Source organism: Lissotriton helveticus, chromosome 7, assembly GCF_964261635.1.
Source record: "Lissotriton helveticus chromosome 7, aLisHel1.1, whole genome shotgun sequence".
Taxonomy (NCBI): domain Eukaryota; kingdom Metazoa; phylum Chordata; class Amphibia; order Caudata; family Salamandridae; genus Lissotriton; species Lissotriton helveticus.
Window position 1 is genome coordinate 534,068,094 of NC_136068.1, and position 25,899 is coordinate 534,093,992.

Genomic DNA, 25,899 nt, shown 5'->3' on the forward strand with positions numbered 1-25,899 from the left:
ATCTGAACGTATATTCTGTTTCACTACATCACCCATTGAAACATGAAGTACATTTGGTGCATTAACTATCTCAGTTGGACCATGAATTTGGAAATTCTCTGCCTCCCAGACAATCCCATCAGCGACTGGAAAGGCGGATATGTTGACAAGAGTCTGATCTCGTTTCATGATGTGTGAAGACGAGTGCAGAGCCAAAGTTCCATCAACAAATTTTACAGTAGAGCATTCTGGCAGGTAGTGACCATTGATGAGAAGGATAAAAACGGTCACAAACCTAATGGACATGAACAAAAAAATCAGGATCAACACCAACCAGATGTATGTCCAAGGAGGGACCAAATAAGTTTGTTTAAACCTGGAGACAAAAACACTGAATTTCGCAGGGCCAAATGATGAGGTGGAAGTTGAGTCAAATGAAAAACATGACTGGTTGAGAGTATTTGTTTGCAAACCAGGTAATGACTCGCTTGTGGGATAAACATATTCAGTATTCTCGTTACAGGGGGAAGCTGATGAGAGTAGCGAATCTATGACATAATATCGACAGACAGAATATAGACATACAAAAATATCAACACAAAAATATCGAAATCAAAAATATCGGAGTTCTATCTACATAAAGGTAAGTACAAAAATATCGAAAAAAAATATATAGTGATACAAAAATATCGAAGTTAAAAATACTGTTTTTTTAAATGTATTAATAATAATGTAAAAATAATTTAAAAATACATATCATTTAGCAAATTAAAAATATAAACATTAAAACATATAAAAAAATTAATAACTAATACTTACACATTTAAAATAAATTAAAAACTACATATAAATTAATATATAAACTTACTCTACATATTGCAACAGTAGGAAAAGCGTTGGATAGCGTAGGAGTAAAAATTACTATTCCCACTCCAGAGAGTGCAACAGTAGGGAAAGCGTTGGATAGCGTAGGGATAAAAATTACTATTCCCACTCCAGAGGGTGCAACAGTAGGGAAAGCGTTGGATAGTGTAGGGGTAAAAATTACTATTCCCACTCCAGAGAGTGCAACAGTAGGGAAAGCGTTGGATAGCGTAGGGGTAAAAATTACTATTCCCACTCCAGAGAGTGCAACAGTAGGGAAAGCGTTGGATAGCCTAGGGGTAAAAATTACTATTCCCACTCCAAAGGGTGCAACAGTAGGGAAAGCGTTGGATAGAGTAGGGAAAAAAAAATTACTATTCCCACTCCAAAAGGTGCAACAGTAGGGAAAGCGTTGGATAGTGTAGGGGTAAAAATTACTATTCCCACTCCAGAGAGTGCAACAGTAGGGAAAGCGTTGGATAGCGTAGGGGTAAAAATTACTATTCCCACTCCAGAGAGTGCAACAGTAGGGAAAGCGTTGGATAGCGTAGGAGTAAAAATTACTATTCCCACTCCAGAGGGTGCAACAGTAGGGAAAGCGTTGGATAGCTTAGGGGTAAAAATTACTATTCCCACTCCAGAGAGTGCAACAGTAGGGAAAGCGTTGGATAGCGTAGGGGTAAAAATTACTATTCCCACTCCAAAGGGTGCAACAGTAGGGAAAGCGTTGGATAGCGTAGGGGTAAAAATTACTATTCCCACTCCAAAAGGTGCAACAGTAGGGAAAGCGTTGGATAGCGTAGGGGTAAACATTACTATTCCCACTCCAGAGAGTGCAACAGTAGGGAAAGCGTTGGATAGCGTAGGGGTAAAAATTACTATTCCCACTCCAGAGAGTGCAACAGTAGGGAAAGCGTTGGATAGCGTAGGAGTAAAAATTACTATTCCCACTCCAGAGGGTGCAACAGTAGGGAAAGCGTTGGATAGCGTAGGGGTAAAAATGACTATTCCCACTCCAGAGAGTGCAACAGTAGGGAAAGCGTTGGATAGCGTAGGGGTAAAAATTACTATTCCCACTCCAGAGAGTGCAACAGTAGGGAAAGCGTTGGATAGCGTAGGGGTAAAAATTACTATTCCCACTCCAAAGGGTGCAACAGTAGGGAAAGCGTTGGATAGCATAGGGGTAAAAATGACTATTCCCACTCCAAAGGGTGCAACAGTAGGGAAAGCGTTGGATAGCGTAGGGCTAAAAATTACTATTCCCACTTCAGAGGGTGCAACAGCAGGGAAAGCGTTGGATAGCGTTGGGGTAAAAATTACTATTCCCACTCCAAAGGGTGCAACAGTAAGGAAAGCGTTGGATAGCGTAGGGGTAAAAATTACTATTCCCACTCCAAAGGATGCCACAGTAGGGAAAGCGTTGGATAGCGTAGGGGTAAAAATTACTATTCCCACTCCTGAGGGTGCAACAGTAGGGAAAGCGTTGAATAGCGTAGGGGTAAAAATTACTATTCCCACTCCAGAGGGTGCAACAGTTGATGTGGTGGAGAAGAGTGTTGCCGGTGGCAGTGGCGAGCTCTACCCACTTAGCGCTAATATTTTCTGTCAGTTACACTGCTCGCGCTGTTATCATAGCGTTTCCTATTTTACTGTAGCGATTGAGGCTATTTTTAAAACATTCAGTGTTTCTTTACTGATTGTACCTGTATTTTTCACTGCACCACACTTCAGGCTGTTTGTTTCCACCCACTCCCGCCCCGGTCCGCCGCGTCCAATCATGGGCGTTTGATGCGGAGGGTGAGGAGGAGCCTTGCACTTCCGGGCTCAGGGAGCACAGGTCAGCGCTCTAGCGACGCTGTCAGTGGAAGACTACTTAAAGGTCAGCTCTGCAAGTGCGCGCTGTGGAGAAGAGTGTTGCCGGTGGCAGTGGCGAGCTCTACCCACTTATCGCTAATATTTTCTGTCAGTTACACTGCTCGCGCTGTTATCATAGCGTTTCCTGTTTTACTGTAGCGATTGAGGCTATTTTTAAAACGTTCAGTGTTTCTTTACTGATTGTACCTGTATTTTTCACTGCACCACACTTCAGGCTGTTTGTTTCCACCCACTCCCGCCCCGGTTCGCCGCGTCCAATCATGGGCGTTTGATGCGGAGGGTGAGGAGGAGCCTTGCACTTCCGGGCTCAGGGAGCACAGGTCAGCGCTCTAGCGACGCTGTCAGTGGAAGACTACTTAAAGGTCAGCTCTGCAAGTGCGCGCTGTGGAGAAGAGTGTTGCCGGTGGCAGTGGCGAGCTCTACCCACTTAGCGCTAATATTTTCTGTCAGTTACACTGCTCGCGCTGTTATCATAGCGTTTCCTGTTTTACTGTAGCGATTGAGGCTATTTTTAAAACGTTCAGTGTTTCTTTACTGATTGTACCTGTATTTTTCACTGCACCACACTTCAGGCTGTTTGTTTCCACCCACTCCCGCCCCGGTCCGCCGCGTCCAATCATGGGCGTTTGATGCGGAGGGTGAGGAGGAGCCTTGCACTTCCGGGCTCAGGGAGCACAGGTCAGCGCTCTAGCGACGCTGTCAGTGGAAGACTACTTAAAGGTCAGCTCTGCAAGTGCGCGCTGTGGAGAAGAGTGTTGCCGGTGGCAGTGGCGAGCTCTACCCACTTAGCGCTAATATTTTCTGTCAGTTACACTGCTCGCGCTGTTATCATAGCGTTTCCTGTTTTACTGTAGCGATTGAGGCTATTTTTAAAACGTTCAGTGTTTCTTTACTGATTGTACCTGTATTTTTCACTGCACCACACTTCAGGCTGTTTGTTTCCACCCACTCCCGCCCCGGTCCGCCGCGTCCAATCATGGGCGTTTGATGCGGAGGGTGAGGAGGAGCCTTGCACTTCCGGGCTCAGGGAGCACAGGTCAGCGCTCTAGCGACCCCTCTCTTCACTATAAATGTGCTTTGGTCAGCGACCGCGCAGCGGACGCGTGCAGCGGGCGCGGCGGAAGCGCGCCGAAGTCGAGCCAAAGTCAAGCCCGTCTGCGCCCGTCCGCAGCCGGACGGGGCGCGGGGCCATAAACCATGGCTCCCCCACACCAACCACCATAAGGTATGGCAGACAGGAACTGCTTGACATCCAACCCAGTACGCCCGCATGCTGCAAACACTCTATGAATGCTCTTTTGCTAAAGACGTGTACCTTATGCACTTTTGTCCCGGTCAATCCTGCCACCATTATTAGTACGACCAACACAATTAAAGCATCCCTGCTTAATTGCAGATCTCTTCGAAAACACCGTATAGAAATCTTTCACTTACTTGAGGATCATGACATCAACATCCTGTTTCTTACGGAAACATGGCTGGATGAATACTCAGACCCAGATATCATTCAGGCCCTTTCTCCCGGATACTCCCTCTCCAAACTGGATAGGAATGACGGTAGAGGTGGTGGCATTGCCATTGCTATTAAAGCCCCTCTAGTATGTACCCTCTCTCCTATCTCGGTTGACCATAGTGAAGCTGGCGCTTTCACCATCAATACCGGTCCCAACCACTCTATCTCTGGCATCCTTGTATACCGTCCTCCTGGAAGGCTATATGATTTCACTCCCACTCTCATGGAAGCCTTAACCCATCTAGCACTGAGAAAATCTCGAGTATTAGTGCTAGGAGACTTAAATGCTCATTTTGATGACCCCCTAGATAAGGAAGCGACAGATATTAAATCTGAGCTACTCTCTTTACAACTAGAATTAAAAAATAACGAGCCGTCACACCAACTAGGACATCTATTGGACCCAGTTTTTGGGAACTGGAAGGGTGTTCAGACCCTACCTCCCCAGCCTATACCATGGTCTGATCATTTTATCATCCCTATATTATTTCAACTAGATAAGACTGAGCATCAAAACCAAAGCTCTCAACGTTATAAACGAAGGAAATGGAAGAATTTCTCGGCAGATTCGTTTACTAAAATTGTTCAGGATGCAGGGCCTCCTAGAGGAACTGATTGCGAGACAGCACATAAACACCTTCTAAATTGCATTACAAAGGCTCTTGACATCACAGCCCCAATTCGCACCGTAACCAATGCCATGAGAACTAAAAAAACGGCTCCCTGGTTCAGTCAGGAGCTTCAGATTCTTAAAACGGCTTGTAAAAAGCTCGAAAGAGTATGGCGTCACAAATTCTGCCCAGAAATCAAAGCCCAGTATAAAGCAGCGCAAAAAGAGTATAACAAAAAAATACGCTTATCCAAGGCAGCCCACTATAACAACCGTATCTTGGAAGCGGAAAACTCCCCTAAGGAGCTCTATCAGATTTACAAAGAAATCTCAATAATCGACTCTAACTCCTCCTCTCAGAATGATTCAGTGGAAACCTGCAATAAAATTGCTAAGTATTTCTCAGGAAAGATTACTAACATTTATGCCAGCTTCTCCAGCAATATAAAACCTGGCACTGAATTTACAGAGAATGAAGATAACATACGTACTCAAGTCTGTTTATGTTCATTCTCTGTTCCTCCCGTTGAAACACTGGCTAAAATGTGCAAAAGTATTAAATCGGGCTCTCCACGTGATCCTGCGCCACCTAAAATCTTGGCTGAGACCATCTCTGTGTTAGAGCCCCATTTTAGACACATGCTTCAAGTATCCTTCTCAACTGCCTGCTTACCAACTGATTGGAAACAAGCCATAGTACTCCCTATAAAAAAAAAGCCTAATATAAGTCAGGACATACTGGAGAACTTACGCCCAATCTCCCTGCTACCTTATCTAGCAAAATTAGCAGAGAAAGTAGCCAATGTCCAACTTATGGCCCATCTCGAAGCCCAGAATGCTTTTCATATATCGCAGTCAGGCTTCAGATCGAGCTTCTCTACTGAGACAGCTCTCCTGAGAGCAACGGAAACTTTACGGGAAGGAGCTGATGAGGGCAAGACCATGGCTCTCATCATGCTGGACCTCAGCGGCCCGTTTGACACTGTAGCACATTCCATCTTGCTACAGTGTCTAAACAGAGCGGGGATCACCAAAGAGGCGCTGGGATGGCTGAAGGCCTTTCTTACCAACAGGAGCTTTCAGGTCCAAAGAGGGTCTTTTCTCTTGGACAGTATGACGCTAGAACAGGGGGTACCTCAGGGCTCTGCCCTGAGTCCCACCCTGTTTAACTTATACATGGCACCACTGGCAGAAGTGGTACAATCGTTCGGCGTAGAGCTTGTCTCTTACGCCGACGACACTCAACTTCTAATCTCCCTGTCCCAAGCTCCCTCCTCTGAGGCCGACAATTTTAAATCCTGCATGTGCAAGCTTGCCGCATGGATGACTGAACATTGCCTTAAATTAAATGGCACAAAAACAGAGGTACTTATAATAGGTGGAAATGACACAAAATGGACGAAAGAGTGGTGGCCTATCTGTCTGGGTCCCTTACCTACTCCCAACCAGGAAGCAAAAAACTTAGGTGTCTGGATAGACAACAAGCTCTCCTTTGACAGCCATGTCAAAAAAACAGTAGGTAAGTGCTTCGGAGTCATGAAAACCCTCAATCGTACCCTGGATCTGCTCCCGCTGAATTCCAGGCGTACCATGACTCAGGCACTTATCACCTCCCGAATAGATTATGGGAACGTGCTGCTGCTGGGCACGTCCGCAAAAAACATCAGAAGATTACAAGTCTTGCAGAACTCAGCAGCTCGCCTAGTGCTAAGACTTCCCCGTAGAGCTCCCTCCAGACCTTCCCTGGCTACCCTCCACTGGCTGCCCATTAGCAAGAGGATACTATTCAAAGCACTCCTCTGGTGCCACAGGATTATACACCAAAAAGCCCCCTCCTACCTGTCCGATCTGGCGTTATTGTATGAGCCCAACAGATCTCTTAGATCTAAAGGAATGGGCTTGCTCAAAACATCGCTCCCTAAAAGAGCTCGAATGGGAGGTAGGTCCTTCCGCACTCTGGCAGCCAAGAAGTGGAATATCCTCCCCACGAACATCAGACAAGAAACGAACGAGGCATCTTTCAGAAAGTTGCTGAAAACCCATTTATTTACTCTTTAGTGGTAGCTATCTCTGCCTCTCCTCCTAAAAATACTCTCTCTCCACAGCGCGGGGACACGCCGGGAGGCGTCACCAGGCGCTTTACAAACCCCTTTAATAATAATAATAATAGCTGTGTCTGTGGTGGACGTGTAACCATAGATGGTTTGATCTTCTGACAAATGTTACAAGAAAGTACATAATTATGGGTCTGTTTATATAAACCACGCCACCAGTAACGTTACTGCAAGATAGAAACTGTTGCAGACATGCCAGCATGGGCCGAAGCCAAGCCTTCGTGCGCGGCTGTGAACAAAGAAGGTCTGCGGTCCACGTTGGGAATCAGCCGATTTCCAGCATCATTTATCCTTACATAAGGAACATTTTCGGTACATTAATGATAAGAATAATTTGAAGGGAACCCTTGTGGGTAATTATCACCCTTCTGCCAAAATGTCATTATAAATCTTTGTCATGGATCTTGTAACAGCTGTGACTGAACACGTGGCTACTGCTGATTTGGCTGCTTCATCAGCCAAACCTTTACCGACAGCGTGTGCCCCCACACACTGGTGGCCAAGAGTATGTGTTAGGGGCAGACGTTGTTTAAGATCTGCCACTTGAACCCAAAGTATTTTATGCTTAATTGAGTTACCTTTGGAATCACTATAGTCATGCTGAGACCAAAAGAACAAGTTGTCATTAAAAGACTGAACACAGTAGTAAGAATCACTCACAATAAGAGTAGTCACATTAGGATCAGCAAACCCGAGAGCAAGCACCAAAGCGCGCAGCTCTGCCAATTGGGAGGTACAGTCATCTAGTACCTGCATATGAACAACACTAGACTTGAACTCACCGTTCACTATGGTACCTGCCACAATAGCACACGCCGTCGAATAGCCGAATAAGCATGCTTAGACCCGGTGTCCGGTTGCACCGAACCATTGTTGTAAATGATACAATTGTAGTCCTCAAGCGGGCGCATAGACAGAGGAGGAGGATGAACAAATTCATACTGCAAGAACTCCTGAGTCTGAAGAGAGGAGTCAAAGATAAGCGTGACATCTGGAGATGTCAAACAAGTAGCCCATTGTATCCAACGAGGATGCAAAGCCTTAGAGTTTGGTACACTTGCCTTTGTCACTGCCTCAAGTGCAGGGCATGGCGTTACCACCAAAATGCATTTTCCCTGTGCCAGTTTGTGTTCCTTCAGGATCGCCATCTGTGCAGCTGTGGAAAACCGTTTTCCACAGTGGAAAACCGCAACCCGGCAGAAGTGTACAAATGTGATTTGTAAGCAATGAGGACTGTGTCACCTTCATTAAAAGTCAAGTAAGTAAAACCCTCCGCGCCTGGCATGATTCATATCACAAGGTTTCCTGTGGTTATCACTTTTTAACAAGTATTTAGATTCAAGAAGATCAGACTGCAAAGATTGCAGGATAACTGAATGTTCTGGAACCCAGCAAGCTTTTGAAAATGTAGGTTGTATCAAAGCATAAAGAGGCTTGATACGCTGGGCATACTAGGGAATGTAAGAACGCCCGAAGTTATAAAATCCCAGCAGAGACTGTAGTTTTTTCAGGGTTGTTGGAGGTCGCCAACATGCGCATTTCTCCAAGAAGTAAGGCACTAAGCCCCTACCTTCATGATTGAGGTCATAGCCCCAAAACAACACTGTATACTCTGCAATGTGTCAATTAGCAAAGTTAAATTTGTAACCGTAGTCAGCAAAGCAAATAATGATTTTGTCGACTCTGCAAAGATGCGGCCATAATTCGTTGTCCATGAGATAAATATCATCAACGTATGAGTACACATCTATGTCTACGCTTTCTAAAAAAGAGACAACACGGGCGGTGAAAACCCCAGGACTATTTTTGTAGCCCATTGCTAATCTCCGGAATTGTTTTTGTTGTCCCCCGGCTGTGAATGCTGTCCATTGACTGCATGCAGGGGACAGATTGTGACTGAAGAAGCCATTGGAAATGTCAAGTGTTGAACAAGACTGTCTACAAGAGCAGAGCTATGGGTATTCTGTACCGCAAAAGTACAACAATGAGAGTTCAAATGTTGGTAATCTAAAACCAAGCAGTATGACCCATCGTGTTTGGTAATAGTAAAATGAGGGTTATTCATCGGTGACACACATTCTCAATCACTCCTTGATACTCTAACTGTGTTAGAATCTCAGAAATGGGAACCTTTGGCTTCCATCCAGAGGGGATATTGGGTTTGAGGCTTTGGCATAGACCGCAATAGTATCTCATGGGGTGGGGAATCTTTATCCCAGCCTACATGAGTACTGTACAGAGCCGGAGTAGGCATCAAAGCCCACTCTTCTGAAAAAGCCTTTGCATGCTCTTTGGAGATGTTATGTGAAAAACTCTGAAGTATCATCTCCTCCCCTTTCGGAGCGGCCAGAACAAATGGTGGGGGCCAATTCGCCTCCGCCAACAAAATGTCGTAAGAAGAGGTTAGATTTTCCCCAAAAAGCCCTTTAATAACACGCTGAATGTCACCTTCAATTAGAAAAACAATTTCATGTAGTCTGTCATGGGGAGCCACTCGGGTGTCAGCTGCTTCAACTGTAATGAAAGTCTCAGTTGTTGTCACCTCCAGCAATGGATGCAGTGCCTGTCGCACTATGGTAACTACCACTGCGCTGTTGAGCAGTGTCACTGCCCATGTTAAATTCAGGTGCCAAGTTCTCACCGTCTGTGGCATATCTTGCTGTTAAAGCTGCATATTTCTTTATCTGAAACAGAGGGCGTTGAAGAGCAAATTCGTCCGCTTTACCCTTGCTTTCAGTCTGACGAGGCTGATCACGTCTTTGTGGTGCACCTACACCTCTTCCGCAATCTTGGCGTTCCCCTCCACCGGCCTGTGAGCCTGATGTTTCCAGTGAAGAAGGAGGAGAATACTGATTAGGAACCTGAAACCTGTCAGGAGACCAAATTCTTGCGCGGTCGCGCAAATCATAAGTGCGCTCAGAAGACTCGGGTGTCAGTGATGCAGCACACGACCCCTGCTTCTGCTGTTGCTTCCACTGTTTTTTAGTTCTATAACTTTTTGTTAGAAAAGGTTGGACGCTCATCTTTATCAGACTGAGACTTTTGTTGGGTTTGCCTCTGAGGTGGTATTATAGCAAAAGGCAAACTATTGCGGTCAATGGTTTTATAAGCCTGTGCAATACTTTTTGGCAATTCGCGTGGCTTCTCCTCCTCTAGGACAAGAGCCAAACCATTAGCTACTTGAAAGTTTACTGCATCTCCCTTAACATTTGCAAGGATTAGGTCAGCAACTACGTCGAACACCCGACCAACCTCATCCCCAATTCAACAGCCGCTTCAGGCCCGTGCTCATCTTGAACACGCTTAATTATGGAGGGGAGTGCGGTCATTGAGGGAGTGCCGAAACACTTCGCATATACTGCCGCAAACACCCTACCCCAATTGTTACAATCAGTTAAGTCGGTAATTAAGTCTTTCTGCAAATTTAAAGTAAAAATCCTATGTTTCTCCACAGGAGAGGTATTTGGAAATACCGCCTCCAGCTGGTCAAATTTCTCAGCAAGCCAATAAGATAAATCATCCTTAATCTGAGGACACTTGCCCATTACCGAATTAACCATGATGGGACTAATAGTTATACCGCCAGGTCCAGCTGGTTGTGCAGCAACTCCAGGTGGTCCCACCTGAACATTGCGGGAGACGTATCATATAAAAGCTCCATGCACCCGTATTAAGGAGGTGTGCATCACGCAGAGCTCCGCTACTTGAACCGCTAGATAATGTGGATGTGGTGTGTACCCAGCCAAAACTGGCCAAGTGGCCCCATCAATTGATAAAGGGTCTAAACGGAACGGGGTCACTGGGTATGGGAGGGCGCCATTAAACCAAATTTGGTGTTGCCATGCCCTTAGCGGAACGTCAAGAGTTTTATATGGCCGATATACATGAGGAAGGACAGTGGGAGCGTATTGATGGAACAAATTATCGTTTCCATCCACTGCCGGAAAAGTGACCCAAGAATAAAACACCTCAAAGTGGTGCGACGGATCAGCCTCAACCACAAAGATAAGTTCGACACCCATGTCTGGCACTTCTTATGCAGTGAGATGACGATGGAGTGCACCGTTGCTATGCTCCGGAATATCTACATCAGCCATGAAGACAAAGAATGTATAACAACCTAATGCGTGGCAGCGCAATAAAAGGTTAACTATGAAGAGAAAAAACCTTTTAACAATATCAAGCTTGAAAGAACCTATAAAAACATCAATATAGGAGGTTACACCGTCACAGCTTTTTCAGGTAACTGAAGCGAGGGCTTTGTGGACAAGCACATGCACTACTCAAGCGCTCGTAGATAAGAACCAGACCAAAATGTTGGAGGCGCCATGTTGCAGGGATTCTGTACATATACAGAACTATGCGCAGGAAACCAGGACCTTGGTGTAGAGTGGTGTACCAACTACCCACCTTAGTTCCCAAAATTCCAATCCGACTAGCTATAGTGTCTCATTCGTGCTCTGTACTACAGCGAAGCTACCAATGATTAGACAACCCAGAACATGCCACTCCGTCCCTTTCAGGAATCGTGGGAGCAAGAACACTCTTTCGCTCACTCACTCATACCTGTCGACAACATGAGTAATCAGAGACACTGTATAGTTTAAAATGTTTATTTTAACTAACGTTCTCTACAATGCAGTACACGAGCCAATACTAGCAGCAGAATGCATAAACACAAAATAGTGAGCATTGTTACAATTCCATAAAATATGAACAGGGATATAATTTTATAAAGATAGAGGAAACAGGCCTACTTTGCATTGCCACCATCCCTGTGTTAGGAAACTAATTTATTATAAAAATAGAAGACCTCTGGACTTTGTCAGGGGGACCCCATACCTCATAGTCAAGATGCAAAGGTTTACATCTCCGGACAAGCACAGCTCTTCTCTCTGGAAAGGTTTTCTCCAAGCGTTTCTAGCACGCATGCATGCAATACTAAAAGCACTCGATTTTCAGCAGTGCAGCCTTGTTTCGTGTTATGTCTAGTTGCAGATCAACAAGGGACATTGTTTTTGACCTTGAACATCATGTGCAGCTGAAAACCACAGAGAACAGTAAGAACCGCGAAAAGGCAGACGGTTCTCATGTGATCACGCACAAGCAGAGTTTTGCAAAAACAAAGTCATGTAGTAACGGGTGCAAAAAGCGGCAGCATGGCAGCTAAGCTTGTGGTAACTTAGCAATGTCAGCAATGAATCCACCAACCTCACTACACCCCCATTTGTTATTATTGTCAGAAAATTGGCCACCTTCAGAGAGAATGTCAAACCAAGATGCTGATTAGGGAAGATTGGTCCCAAGGCCTCCGCAACAGACCCCCACCAGTACCGTCAACAGCGGCAAATGCAACCACAGCAAATTCTACTCCAAGTAATATAGTCCTACCTCCCACCGGTACAGCAGCAGCCCATGCTGCAACAAATACACATCCAGGTACCCGCAGTAGCCCAATTACAGGCACCGACTCAACAGGTACAGGCGCTGGTGCAGCTGCAACAGACAACCATTTATCAGATAATGCCCCAAGCACAAACATCTGTACCTCAGGGGGCACAGTAATGTCCTCCAACAATCCCTTTGCGCATGGCACCGTCCAGCAGTACTAGACTGGAAGATATAGTTGTTGGGACAGCCCACAGACAACTCTTGTGTGCCCAGTTTTGTCGTGTATAATGAGTGTTGAGGAGGACCCCATTGTCTTTGTCACGATAAACAATAAAACTTACGGTTTTCTCATAGACACAGGTGCTACTTACTCCTGTATTACAGGCGGAGCATTGCCCATTTCAGATCAGATAGCAGACACACAGTGATTCTCTGGGGCAATAGCTAGGGTCCCTTTCACTAAGCCAGTACCAATTGAGAGAGGAGGCTGCATGGTGGAACAAAGTCTGCTCTACTCACCGCGGTCTCCAGTAAATCTCGTTGGGCGTTACCTCATGGCAAAATTAAATATGACAATTCACTTTGAGGAGGATGGCACCTAGACCTGCTCGATGCCAGGCACACCTTGGGCCAGGATGATGGCAGTTACTGTGGACTCCTCTGTGAGCAATCAGGTAAGGGCACGTTCAGTGGATGAGCAAGCATTCTCCACTGCAGTACACATCATTGTTGCAACTGCCTCTGAACTGAGAGGCTGCACTGTCCAACTGCTGAACGGGTTTCTTTTTAGGCCACAAGTGTCAGCCTCACAAATATCTAAGAAACAAATGATCTTAGACATACATTGTCTTGAAATGACACCTACATATGGGGCCTTCCAAGCATTCGACAACAGTGCCCGCACCTTGGCCTGCATCATTTTCATTCAACCTGGAGGACTAGTAAGGGATATTTTAGATGACCAACTATTTGGACCACCTGAGCATTACTCAAAAACGGAAATTATCTACAAAACTGCAGTCCCCCTCTCCATAACAGAACCGACTCATAGCCACAGTAACGTGAAGAAAATCAATGCATCTCATCCATTGCATGACTCGACCCTGACGCATCGATAAGACTGCACCTCGCATCTTCATTGACAAAGACGCATCCAGAATAAATGTACTTTGGTTCAGCTGGCCCAAATGGGTCCCTGTATCGGGTCTGTGCTCCATCTCGGTCAGCGTGAACTTCGACTTTGCCCCATCTAGTGCGACCAGATGTGCTATTTACATTTATTCTTTAAAAATTCATATCTGACTTCTACTTGTTGGATATTTGTGATTTTGGTCTTGTTTTATTTATTAAATCATAATCTATTTTTCAATATGTTACTGTTTAAAATGTTGCACAAATACTTTACACATTGCCTCCTAAGTTAAGCTTGAGTGCTGAATGCCAAGCTACCAGGTGAGTACTGGATAATTTAGGGTGTGTTCTGACTTACCCTGAAAAGGATTTTGGTTCCTGCTTGGACAGGGTGCATACCCCTATCAACTAAAAACTAATTTCTAACATCCTATATATGTCGGGTACCCAACCCCTGATTTCCGAGAACCTGTAGAACACAGATGAGGGTCAAGGCTTGCAGAAATATATTACTTCATGAGGGACACAGAACAGAATTATGTTTGGGAGAAACATTTGCTACAAATCTGACAAACATCATGTGCACCGTGTTCTACTCGTGAAGTTGTCACTAATTAGCACTTACGTTATAAAAAATTAGATGATAGGTAGTTTTTAAACTTCACATATAGTCCCGAGTTTGATATCGGTTATCATATGATTACACACCATAAAACATGATTGTGCCACAACTCAGTGAACTATGCTAATATTACATAATTGATCGTACAGACTACAATGTCTAGAAAAACCTCAAGATTTTGGCAGTGTTAGACTTGTGGCATTCAAGGCATAATTTGCGTAGTTACTGTCCAAGGATTTACGTTTGTACTTTTGAGAAATGTACCAAAATATTAAAGACATTTGTTAAAAAATATATATATATTAAAATGTTTCATTATATCTCTAGGCTGTAAAAAGATATCGATTAAGGGTTTGCATCAATGCAAAGCCCAGAATGTGCCAACCCAAAAATAGTTTGTGTGGGTGGGCAGCAAGACTAAAGGGACATGCGTTTAACCGAACTAAAACAGATTTTTGTTTAACTAAAAGGCTGTGCAGCAGAGCAGCAGAGGTGCACAATCACCCTGGCATGTCGTTTGACGCAAGTGACATCGTTGGAAGTGGCATTTCAAGAATGGGTTTCAAGGAGGAGCCATAACATTTGTAGCACTATAGAGAAGGCAGTGTCCAGATAGAGGTGAGAGCGTGGGCAAAGGCTTAGCATAGTTGGTAGGGATGTACCACTGGTGAATGATGGATGGTGCTGTGATAGGAGGAAATGCCACCTGCCACAGCACCATATTTAGGCCAGCATTCGGGAGATGGCAGAAGGTGCTGAAACATAGAAACGGAAGAGGAAAGATACACTGAAGCTGGCACGGGGGTTAGGAGCTAGACAAGTTGGGCATGCTAAGGTTTCTAATAGAGGGCTAGTAATGTGAGTATTTAATCCTGGAGAATGGTAATGGTGAAGTGAACTGGATGGTTAGGAAACCATGTACTTTGGGTATGGGAAGTGCTAATGTGATGATAAACATGTACAAAGTCCGGTAATGGAGTATTTTGAATATCCTTTGAAGATTCACTGAGGTCAAGTACGGGGGATTTGGGAGGTGAATGGATGCTGGTAATCTTAGATTGGTCCAGGTAATACATAGGTTTGGGCGCACTGGACTGTGCAAAGAGAAAAGTACTATTGATGATGGAGTGTACATGGAAGCCACAATTATCCGATTCATTCTGTTATGGGGAAGGGTTTAGGGGTACTATGCCTGTACCTGCATCTTCCTATCACCACCCACTTTACTACTTCTCTCTTTTTCCACATTCCTTTCCCCTTACTCTACAGCAATCATTATCCACATCTTCCTGTTTCCTTTAAACTTCCTTTTCCTATCTATGCTTGCTGCGATTACCTATTTTCATTTGCATTCTGAAATTTATGGTCCTTTATTTACAAGGTAAACTGCAAAACTAACAGCGTCTGCTTACAAAGAAAAACACTGGACTAGAAAGCTCCTCACACTTTACTTGGTGCAACTTCAGATCGTGGCTCCTGCCTCTGTTACCCTTCCCTGTCTCTCTTTTCCTCTCTTTCACAACTGTATGTACTCTGCCCATCAGCACTTTTCCTTTGCTGTATTACAAATGTTTCCTCTCACTGTCCCCTTGTTTGGCTTATTTCCGATGTATCTCTTTACTAGCTTTCTCCATTTCTCCCTATGTATCTTCTTCTCACTTACTAACCTCATGTGTCCTCTGCTTCTCGCATCCTATCCGCTCTCCTCTCTCTCTCTCTCTCCTGCACCAATCCTCCACACATTCTCTATTTTCATCACGCCTCCATCTTCTCAGTCTCCTGCCATCCCTCTTCAGTTCGAGGCTCTATGAGGCCCCATATCAACTGGAAGTCTTCCAAATCTGTTTTAGTTTGCGTTCTGAAACGTTTAATTTTTTGTGCCAATAAACATGCAAACCTATTTATACTACAATAAAACCAGAAACCAAGACTGCGTGAGATACTCACACTTGTCTTGGGAATGCTGCTGACAACATGTTAAATGCCATTTGACATACATTGTTTTTGCATAGCTGAGACCCCCATTCCCAGACAGTACCTGTGAAAAAGATTTGCCTGAAATGACATCGTCGGGTGGGTAGACAGTCACACAGATCTTTTCTCAGGGGGTATGAAATCTATCAATCCCTAACTGAAACAGTGGTTCTTATTCACTCACAGTCCTAGTAATGTGGAGGGGTTGCTGCCCCACAAGGAATTTGAGTCAGAGCATCACTGGCCAATGAGGAGCGGGAGTTTGGCAGAGTGGTTTGCTGTAATTCTACGGTTGAATGGGGTATGCAAGAGTGGGCAGGCTCAATTCTCACATGCTCATTGTGTGTTTGTGAAGCAGTACTGAGGGTAGGCCAAAGTGGCAGATCTTCCCATGTTCATGGGGATAAATAGGCTATACTCGATGTGCACCAAGCACAGCATTCTAGTTTTCTAACTCCCCTTTCATTGGCTGATGTTGTCAGTTATCAAAAGGATGAGATCATTCTAGAGGGACAGAGTGCAATATGACTATAAGATTGTATGTCTCTTTGCTGCCCCCGCTTGTGCCTTGAGCCTGCATCTTAACTTGTTAGCCCCTCTCCTTCTCTCTCGGAAGCCCCTGGCGCACTCACTGTTAGTTCTATGTCTCCTGAGCGCTCAGCAGACAGACCTTCAACAGGTACCTTTTCCATCTCTTGAGCCCGGGGGAGACCTCACACCAAGTCCGTAGGTAGGAGGGCTCTCAGTTATTTTCTCCCTATGTGAATAGGTGTGTTCGAGGAGACTGGGTAGGGGGTGATAATATGGGCTGACTCTTGCCTTTTGGCATGTTCAGTGCATTCTTGGAGATATGTCTATTCATCTATAGCATTGGTGAATATCAGCTGTTACCATGTGATAATTTACAACATGGTAGTTCACTACGCTGTTTTTGCCACCCTAGACAATACCATGCACTTTTTTTAGACTTCTTGTAAATCACTTTTACTATGCAGGATTATATTATGCATTTTCTAACCACACTTTTTTAAACTGTTTTTTTAAATTATTATTAAACATTTTAAATAATATAAGTTATCAATAAAATGAAGATATTTTTGCCAAACAATTTGTGTACGTTGTTGGCCTGTCTGCCTTAGGGTGGTCCTCCTCAAAACATGTTGTCTTACTCCTCCTTTTTGTGCTGATCTCGTACTTAGGGCTCTGCTCACTTTACCGCTGCTATCCAGTGCTAAAGTCGTTGTGCTTCTTCTTTTAAACATGATGAAATTGATTTACATCCAATTGTCAAGTCAAGTCAAGTCATAAGCTTTTATTCGATTTGAAAATACAAATCACACGAGCATAGACATAAAACAGTTCATTACATACACAAAATCTAAATAATCTAAAAAATAATCTAAAAACAAGAAACTCAAACAAACTCAGAGATAATAAGTACAGACAGGAATAGTAATAATTAACACGCCAAAAACTATTCCTGGCAGCTGTACGTTATAGTATTTAACACGAGGTAAAACAAAGTACAATATAAAAGGAGAGGTAGTTGGACCATACATTTTCAAGCAATGGGCATAATATAAAATTGAATACGATATACTGTTAAAAAAGGAAAGAAAATGTGTACAGACAGGAGTGTATATAATTATGGCAGCACTATACAATTGTCACATTTCATTTACTTGTAAGTATCTAGTAAAGTAGTACTGTGTGTATACAGGGTCTGTAAATTAAATGCTACTAGTGGGCCTGCCGCACTGATTGTGCCACCCAGTTAAGTAACCTTCTAAACCTATCCCAGGCCAGCCTGAGAGGCCTAGTCCTTCCTTTTTAAAACATGTAAGTCACCCCTAGGGTAGGCCCTAAACAGCCTGGAGGGAAGTGCACTGTGTATTTCAAAAGTAAGGCATGCCCTTTTAGGTTTCACATGTCCTAATAGTGAAAAACTCTTAAATTCATTTTCCACTACTGCAAGGCCTGCCTCTACCATTGGGCTACCTTATTACATTGATTAAAAGGTAACGTTCAATTGGAAGCAGGCAGGTAGATCAAGTTTGATCTCTAAAGAATTGTTTTTTTAAACCCTCATTAATGGTAAAAATGGATTTTAAGTCACTATTCTTTAAATTACACTTTTAGAAAGATAGCATTTTCTTGTCCTAACCCTTTGGTGCTTGCAGCTTGCATCCTTGGTGAAATGACTAGGTGTAGCTGGCAGTTGGTCTTTGCATATTCCTCGCTGACAGGGAGACACAGGGGGAATAGGTACTGTCAGGATGGGCCTTCTCTGTCAGGGTGAGGAGGTGGAGCTGTCACCTACCACACTTGCACATCACAAAGACTCTGCCTCAGCACTCTCCACTGTTATTTTTGTCCCCCACACAAGCTGAGGCCAGGGCAGGGAGGAATGAAATTCCAGAAAGCTCTGTAGTGGAAAATTCTAGAAGATTCTGCCACTTTAAACCTGGCACCTGGTATAAATATTGGACCTCTTCAGATCACTTCTGGAGCTGTGGCCAGAAAAGACTGCCCAGCTGTGAAGTCTGCCCTGTTGCCCAAGATCTTCTTTGCTGACCAAGGCCTGCTGTTTCTGCACCAGGACTCTTCTGCTGCTGTGAGCTCCCCTGATGAATCCAGCCTGCCTTTAGGGACCCAGGGCTCCAGGAAATCTCCAAAGGTCAGTAGGCTGGCCCTCTGTTCAAGCCACAGGGACATGACAGCTTTCTTCGGTGTCGACGCAACTCCAAGCATCTTGATGCAACGCAGCCCACCACTGACACCTGTCCAGCGCATCGCATCTCGTCCTAGACTCCAAAGCATTGTGCCACAAGCTTCTACTAGCCCTCAATGACTTCTTCGCTACAACGCAGCTCAACGTCGACACTGGCAAAGAGCAACACATCTCATCCTTGACGCCAACACAGCTCAAGTTTTCACATGTTCCCATCAACGTCTTCCTCGACAATGGCGCAAAAGCTATCATCGCAAGCTCCCATCCACAGCTTCTCAGACTCTGCCGCTGCACGACTCATCTCGACGCAGGACTTCACATTGCTGCTCCTCTTTGATGACTCCTTGACATCAGCCCACACTGATTGATGCAAAGCCTCCCTGTCTTGACACACAGGCCATAAGGGACTTTGTCAGCCAACTGAACTCAGTTCTGTATCCGGCCTGTGCTCCATTGCGGTCAGCCTGAATTGTGACTTAGACCCCATCCACTGAGACCAGAAAACCGCTGTTGCACATTTTTGCCTCTTTGCGCTTGATTTCTTTAAAACCTTCAAAATTGCTTATCTCCAGTTCTATCAATAGGATTTTTGTTGTTTTGGTATCGAATATTTTACTAAAATCTACTTTTTTTTTAGATTGTTATGTGATTTATCTTTTTGTTATATTTTCCCTTCATTACTGTTTCAAGTACTGCACAAATATTTTACAGATTGCCTCTAAGCTAAGCCTGACTGCTTGTGGGCCAAGTGTCGAGCACAGGTTAATTTGGGGTTTGCTTGTGTTTCACCCTGACAAGCATTGTGGTTGTTGCTCGAGTAGAGTATCACCCCACCTCTACCAATATCCCAATTTCTCACATATGTTTCTTAAACATACTGGCTAATCGGGGACATATTGGGCCTTTCTTCCAGACTTGCTGATGATTATTCTACACAATAGTCACTCATCAGTGGCATACTGTGGGCAATCGTGGCGACATGTTGCCTATCCCTGCATTATGGTGCTGATCCATGGCATATCTATGTGCATTCTTGGCAACATGCTGGCTATCTTCATAGTAGGAGCCCACCAATGACATATTTTGTGTCACTTTTGTTGATGAGCTATCTCTGAATAATAGTGGCCATTCCATGACATATAGCGGTCATGTTTGGTGACATGCTGGCTACACTTGCATAATAGTGGCTCGCCGTGACATATTTCTGGGGGATCCTCGCTGACCTGTTGGCTATCCTTGAGTAATAATTGTCCATCCTTGATCTATTGAGGGAATTCTTGGTAAAATGCTAGTTTTACAACAGTGGACCATCCTTGCCTTATAGTCAGAATTCGGGTCATAATTCGGGCTATCCCTGGCATCATGCTAGCAAAAATCTTACCATATGATGGACATTCCTGGGATTTATGAGGATTGCAAATCGGCAATATCATATTCAATATGTATTGTACACTAGTTATCGCTAAAAATGACAAGCTGATATTTGTACACTAAAAATGCACTCAATATAAGTGAACATGCAGTATTTGGAAACAAAACATTTGTTTTTTTCATGAAAAAGTCACAAGCTTCTGTTTAGAGTAAATTATCATTTTTATCTATAATGTATTTTATGGTGAAACTCCTGCATTTTATGAATTTGCACAGCTTATATTTTGGGTAAATTACTACATTACTGAAGTAAATCTAAGACTGATGTTTGAGTAACAATCATGTTGAGGTCCAGAGACGAATTACTGATGAGTGGCCCCTACTCTGAGACTGTGTAATCTAAGATTCCCATATTTAGGAATCAGCTTGTTTCTCAAACCTCTGGGACCTTGTGCCGCTTCACCTGCTCTCATTTGTCCTCCCTCCCACTCTGTGTAGGGTCTTGTTCCTAAATTATTACTGAGAATATACTTACAAGCGGCTGGATGGAAAATCAAAGTCAAGAAAGATGCTGCAAACATTTTGGAAACTGAAAGACCACAGGAGTTTGCACAATTAGCGGTCATCTTATGAACAGGTATCCGCGCAGAACACAGCACAACGCCAGTTTTGAGACATTGCACTGTCTTAAGTGCTTACATTTAACTCAGAAAATCTTTGAATTAGTGCGTGAGCTGTAGACACATTCCCCATTGTTAATCAGTTACCTCCTTTGAGGTCTCATTAACTGATAAAAGGCTTGGGACCGCAATTAAAGCCCCAAATCATTATAAATACCATTATGAATCATAATTAGGAGGGGCTGACCCTTTCATGTATCCTCCTAAATGCAGTTCGGAATGGATCACAAAACCCAATTGGCGAGGCGTTTCTGCAGGCACAAAATGGGCTTAGTAAATTGCAAATACACCTTCACATTTGCAAATGCAAAAGTGTTTGCTTCATCGGGTGCCTTATGCCCTAAAAACAGGTGCGCAACTCTGCTCGGTAAGTAATACGCATAGCTCTTGAAACGAACATTTAGGATACTTTCTGTTGAAAAAACTCCAGTTTGCCCCATTCTTTCAAGGTTGCGTCCTAACGACCCTAAGAATCGTAGGGGCAGATTTACAAGCCCCTTGCGCCACTTTTGCGTCACTTTTAACATGGGAATAGTGACGTAAGGGTGGCGCAAGGGGCTTGTAAATCTGCCCCGTAATGTTTGCTTAGTACATCACAACGAGTTATAGAATTGTATTAGGGCTCCTTAAGAACCTCTTGGATTTCAGTCAATTGATGTAAAATTAGTGATATAAAATGCAAGATGCGGCCTTTTTTTTATAAACTTTTCTCTACATTTTTCCACTTTAAGGAGGAGGTTTGGCTCCCTCGGTTTGCTCAGTCACAGTCAACAAGAAAATCGACGTCCCACAGGTTTTAGAGTTCACCAGTCAGCACTTGCAATGTGTTTTGGAATAATTTACCTGACATGAGCGATTGGTTGTATTCTTCTTCTGAGCACACGTCATCCCATTCTGGAACAAAGCAGTCAGATTAGCCATGTCAGACACTTCATACAAGCAGGAGCAGGCTGCACTTCCTATCAATTCCATTTCCACCTCCTGCAACGTTCTAAAAATGAATCCCTCTGTAACAACAAAAACACAAATATGGGTTACGATTTGAAGGAGGCAGAGCATGGACTAACTCAACAAAAAGTGCAAATTACTAACCTCTAGCAGCCTAGATTGTATATTGAGGGAAAGCATTATCCACTGCTACACAGAGAATCAAAGTCAAGGCATTTCAAACTGTAAATTCAATGTAGTAGCGGGTAATACAATCTTAGCACCACACTAGCGTCTGCTACAATCACAGGAAATGAAATGTGAAATGAAAGTCTTGAAATGCCATACATCAAAACATTTTCTGCAGAACAATTATTACTTCATGAGTTAGATTCCAGTAGAACATCTATATCTCACTTATTCAATCTTCACTTCTGGGCAGCGTTGTCATTTCTAATTCACCCAAGAGCTCAATGTAAATGAATGTTTAAGGTACCCACTTCTAGTACGCATGTTGATGCACTGGAAGAATGTGCAGACATATCTGCATTTATACAGTCTGTGCTTGCTGAAACTATGCAGATGACCTAAAAATACACTTTCCTACAAACAGTGGAAGGCTGATGGTATGATAAATGATTCTACCCTTATATTGTCATATAGTTATGCTTTGCCTATATGCTGTGTTAAGTTAGCATGAGCTTATTAAGAGTTTATTATGCTGCTTCTGCACACGACACATAACTGTTATTGTAGCTTTAAGCCTAGTAGAGTGTTTTGATTCACACACGAATAATATGGTATTACTCTGATATCAGCTTTGCTTAGTGAACCGTGTCTGTACAGTGAGTGCTGAAGCCTTCAAGGATATCTCGACACAGTTGTTGTGAGGTCTGATCTTCGCACCCACCTAGACATAACATACATGCAGCTGCGGCCAAATTCAGGCGCTAGGCGCGTTTTATATTGCTTTGCACAGAGCATAAACACACACTTGATGGTGCTTTGCATGCAGAGAGCTGGTGGAAGATGATGTGATCCCTTACCACTAAGATCTGAGGTATGGGCCCGCCCTGCTAAAACACAAAGAGACCTTCTTAGATATAATATAATATGATAGTTAGGGAGGGTGAGAATTAGGTGTTGATTAAACCTATTCATTTTAGCATTTTAATATGCTTTCACCTTTTGTTTTCTATGGACTAGTAACTCTGCTGATTACTTTGTTTCTTATAATATGTTTGCTTGTATTAGCTAAGATACTGCTTTTGAGAACACTGCATTAGTAAATAAACATTTCAAATGTTCACGTGTCCTCTTTTACTCCTTGTTCTGGATTGAACTGATTGTATAATGAAAGAGTGTTCATGTGTTCCACGTTACCTGACGTATTCTAAGTCCATGTTCTGGTTTGTTTAAGCATTGGGTGTTTTTAATGACCAATGGGACACTGTAGCTAGTCTGGTAGGGCATTTTCGGTACTAAGGTGAGTTTTGGCACACCCTAACTCACTGAGGTATCAAGTCTCTATGCACAGTTCTGTAGGAGAACGGAATCCCTGCGACAATACTTTTGCCCATATTTCTATGGCCCTTTTCGGGGAAAGGGTGGAAATGCAGCTACTTCCTGGAGGCACAGATCCATGGAGGAATTAAAACACAGTCAGGAGAGGTAGCCAGATGACCACTCAACAAGTCCATGGCACAATCTTCACTCTCACCTGAGCTCAAAACGTTCTACATCAGATCTCTTCTCAAAAAGAAAAAGCTTGACCCATCTGATCCAGAAAATTACAGGCCCATAACGAATAGATCATTCTTAAGAAACCATTTTGAAAGAGCAGTGTGTACTCAACACTCTAATTTTGCCAAACATTATGGCTTACTGTCAGACCAGCAGATTGTTTCCAGACCAGGCAGGGGGTATATAGTCAGCCGTTATATCCATCTGGAATGATCTATAACTCTCAGGGGCAGATTTACAAGCCCCTTGCGACACTTTTGCACTGCTGTTACGTCACTTTTGGGACGCAGCGGCGGTGTAAAAAATGCAGCCAATTTACAACGTGACGCATCTAGGTAGATGCGTCACGTTGTAGAGTCCTGCGTCATATTATAGCTGCGCCATGTATAATGTATGCAGGGTAGGCGTTCCCATACAAAAATCCACGTAGAACTGGTGCAGTGAAATTTACAAGATTTCGCGGCGTCATTCTACGCCTTCACTTCGTCAAAATCCCTACACCTGCTCAGAACAGGCATGAGGATTGACGCAGGGCTTTTTACATGGGACACACCCATGTTTTCTAGCGCATTGCTGGAGTTGCGTCACTTTTGTGAACAACTGCAACAATGCGTCACTTTTGCTCCAACAGATGCGTCAGAATTTCTGACGCATATGTAATTCCTTGCGCCATGCTGCACTTTTTTGTAAATACAATGCATCCATGGTGGGGCAAGGACATTTGGAGCTGACGCAAGGAAACTGACGCATCTATGCAGATGCGTACGTTCCTTGTAAATCTGCCTCAAAGAGGACAAAAATTGAGCAGCTGCCTTACTATTTCTGGATTTATCGGCTGCATTGAACACTGTCCACCAATACACCCTATGGCAAAGACTGCACAATATCGGAACCTGTGAAAATACTTTAAATGGATTGCTTCCTATCTCACAGACAAAGTGAAGTCTATCTACTCTCGTTCACATCACCTCCTCGAACACAACACTATGGCATTCCTCAGGTGTCCATCATATCTCCTTTATTAGTTAACATCTACCTAACCCCCTTACCAAATCCAATTAAGTATTACAATATCACTTGTTCCAACTATGCAGATGACCCCTAAATCATTTAAAAAATGGATAGATCCAAAGACCTCTACAATTCGAAACTCAAAGACTGCCTTTGAGTCATAAACACATGGATGATGAAGAACTATCTAAAGCTCAGAGATTATGACAAGTGAACAATGGCAAAATGACCAGCATATCGCCATATATATATCCTAAGAAACTTTAAGCCAATCTAATAACATCAGGAGAAGTTAGAAACCTAGGAATAAACATGGATTCAGGCTTATCCTGGATACCGCATGCTGACAATGTTACAAACAGGGCCTTCTACACAATGAAAACACTATGGGCCATATGTAGGTAGCCAAATACCGGTCGGTAACGGCCGAAATTCGGTAATTTACCGAATTTCGGCCGTTACCGACGGGTATTTAGACCTTTCCAATGTAGGTGATGATTCGGTAAATACCGAATTGGTATTTACCGATTCTGTATTTACCGAATTGGTATTTACAGTCAGGAGAGGTAGCCAGATGACCACTCAACAAGTCCATGGCACAATCTTCACTCTCACCTGAGCTCAAAACCTTCTACATCAGATCTCTTCTCAAAAAAAAAGCTTGACCCATCTGATCCAGAAAATTACAGGCCCATAACGAATAGATCATTCTTAAGAAACCATTTTGAAAGAGCAGTGTGTACTCAACACTCTAATTTTGCCAAACATTATGGCTTACTGTCAGACCAGCAGTTTGTTTCCAGACCAGGCAGGGGGTATATAGTCAGCCGTTATATCCATCTGGAATGATCTATAACTCTCAGGGGCAGATTTACAAGCCCCTTGCGACACTTTTGCACTGCTGTTACGTCACTTTTGGGACGCAGCGGCGGTGTAAAAAATGCAGCCAATTTACAACGTGACGCATCTAGGCAGATGCGTCACGTTGTAGAGTCCTGCGTCATATTATAGCTGCGCCATGTATAATGTATGCAGGGTAGGCGTTCCCATACAAAAAGCCACGTAGAACTGGTGCAGTGAAATTTACAAGATTTCACGGCGTCATTCTACGCCTTCACTTCGTCAAAATCCCTACACCTGCTCAGAACAGGCATGAGGATTGACGCAGGGCTTTTTACATGGGACACACCCATGTTTTCTAGCGCATTGCTGGAGTTGCGTCACTTTTGTGAACAACTGCAACAATGCGTCACTTTTGCTCCAACAGATGCGTCAGAATTTCTGACGCATATGTAATTCCTTGCGCCATGCTGCACTTTTTTGTAAATACAATGCATCCATGGTGGGGCAAGGACATTTGGAG

The 25,899-nt window shown here is 43.7% G+C and overlaps 1 protein-coding gene across 1 annotated transcript in view; it reads right to left on the minus strand.

Moving 5' to 3' along the window:
- LOC144769149 (uncharacterized) overlaps positions 1-25,899 on the minus strand; it is a 1,798,260-nt gene that overhangs the window by 1,374,245 nt on the left and 398,116 nt on the right. Inside the window, exon 7 of the mRNA XM_078653155.1 lies at positions 21,699-21,862. Within this exon, the coding sequence (XP_078509281.1) occupies positions 21,699-21,862 (164 nt within the window). The remainder of the gene's footprint in view (positions 1-21,698; positions 21,863-25,899) is intronic.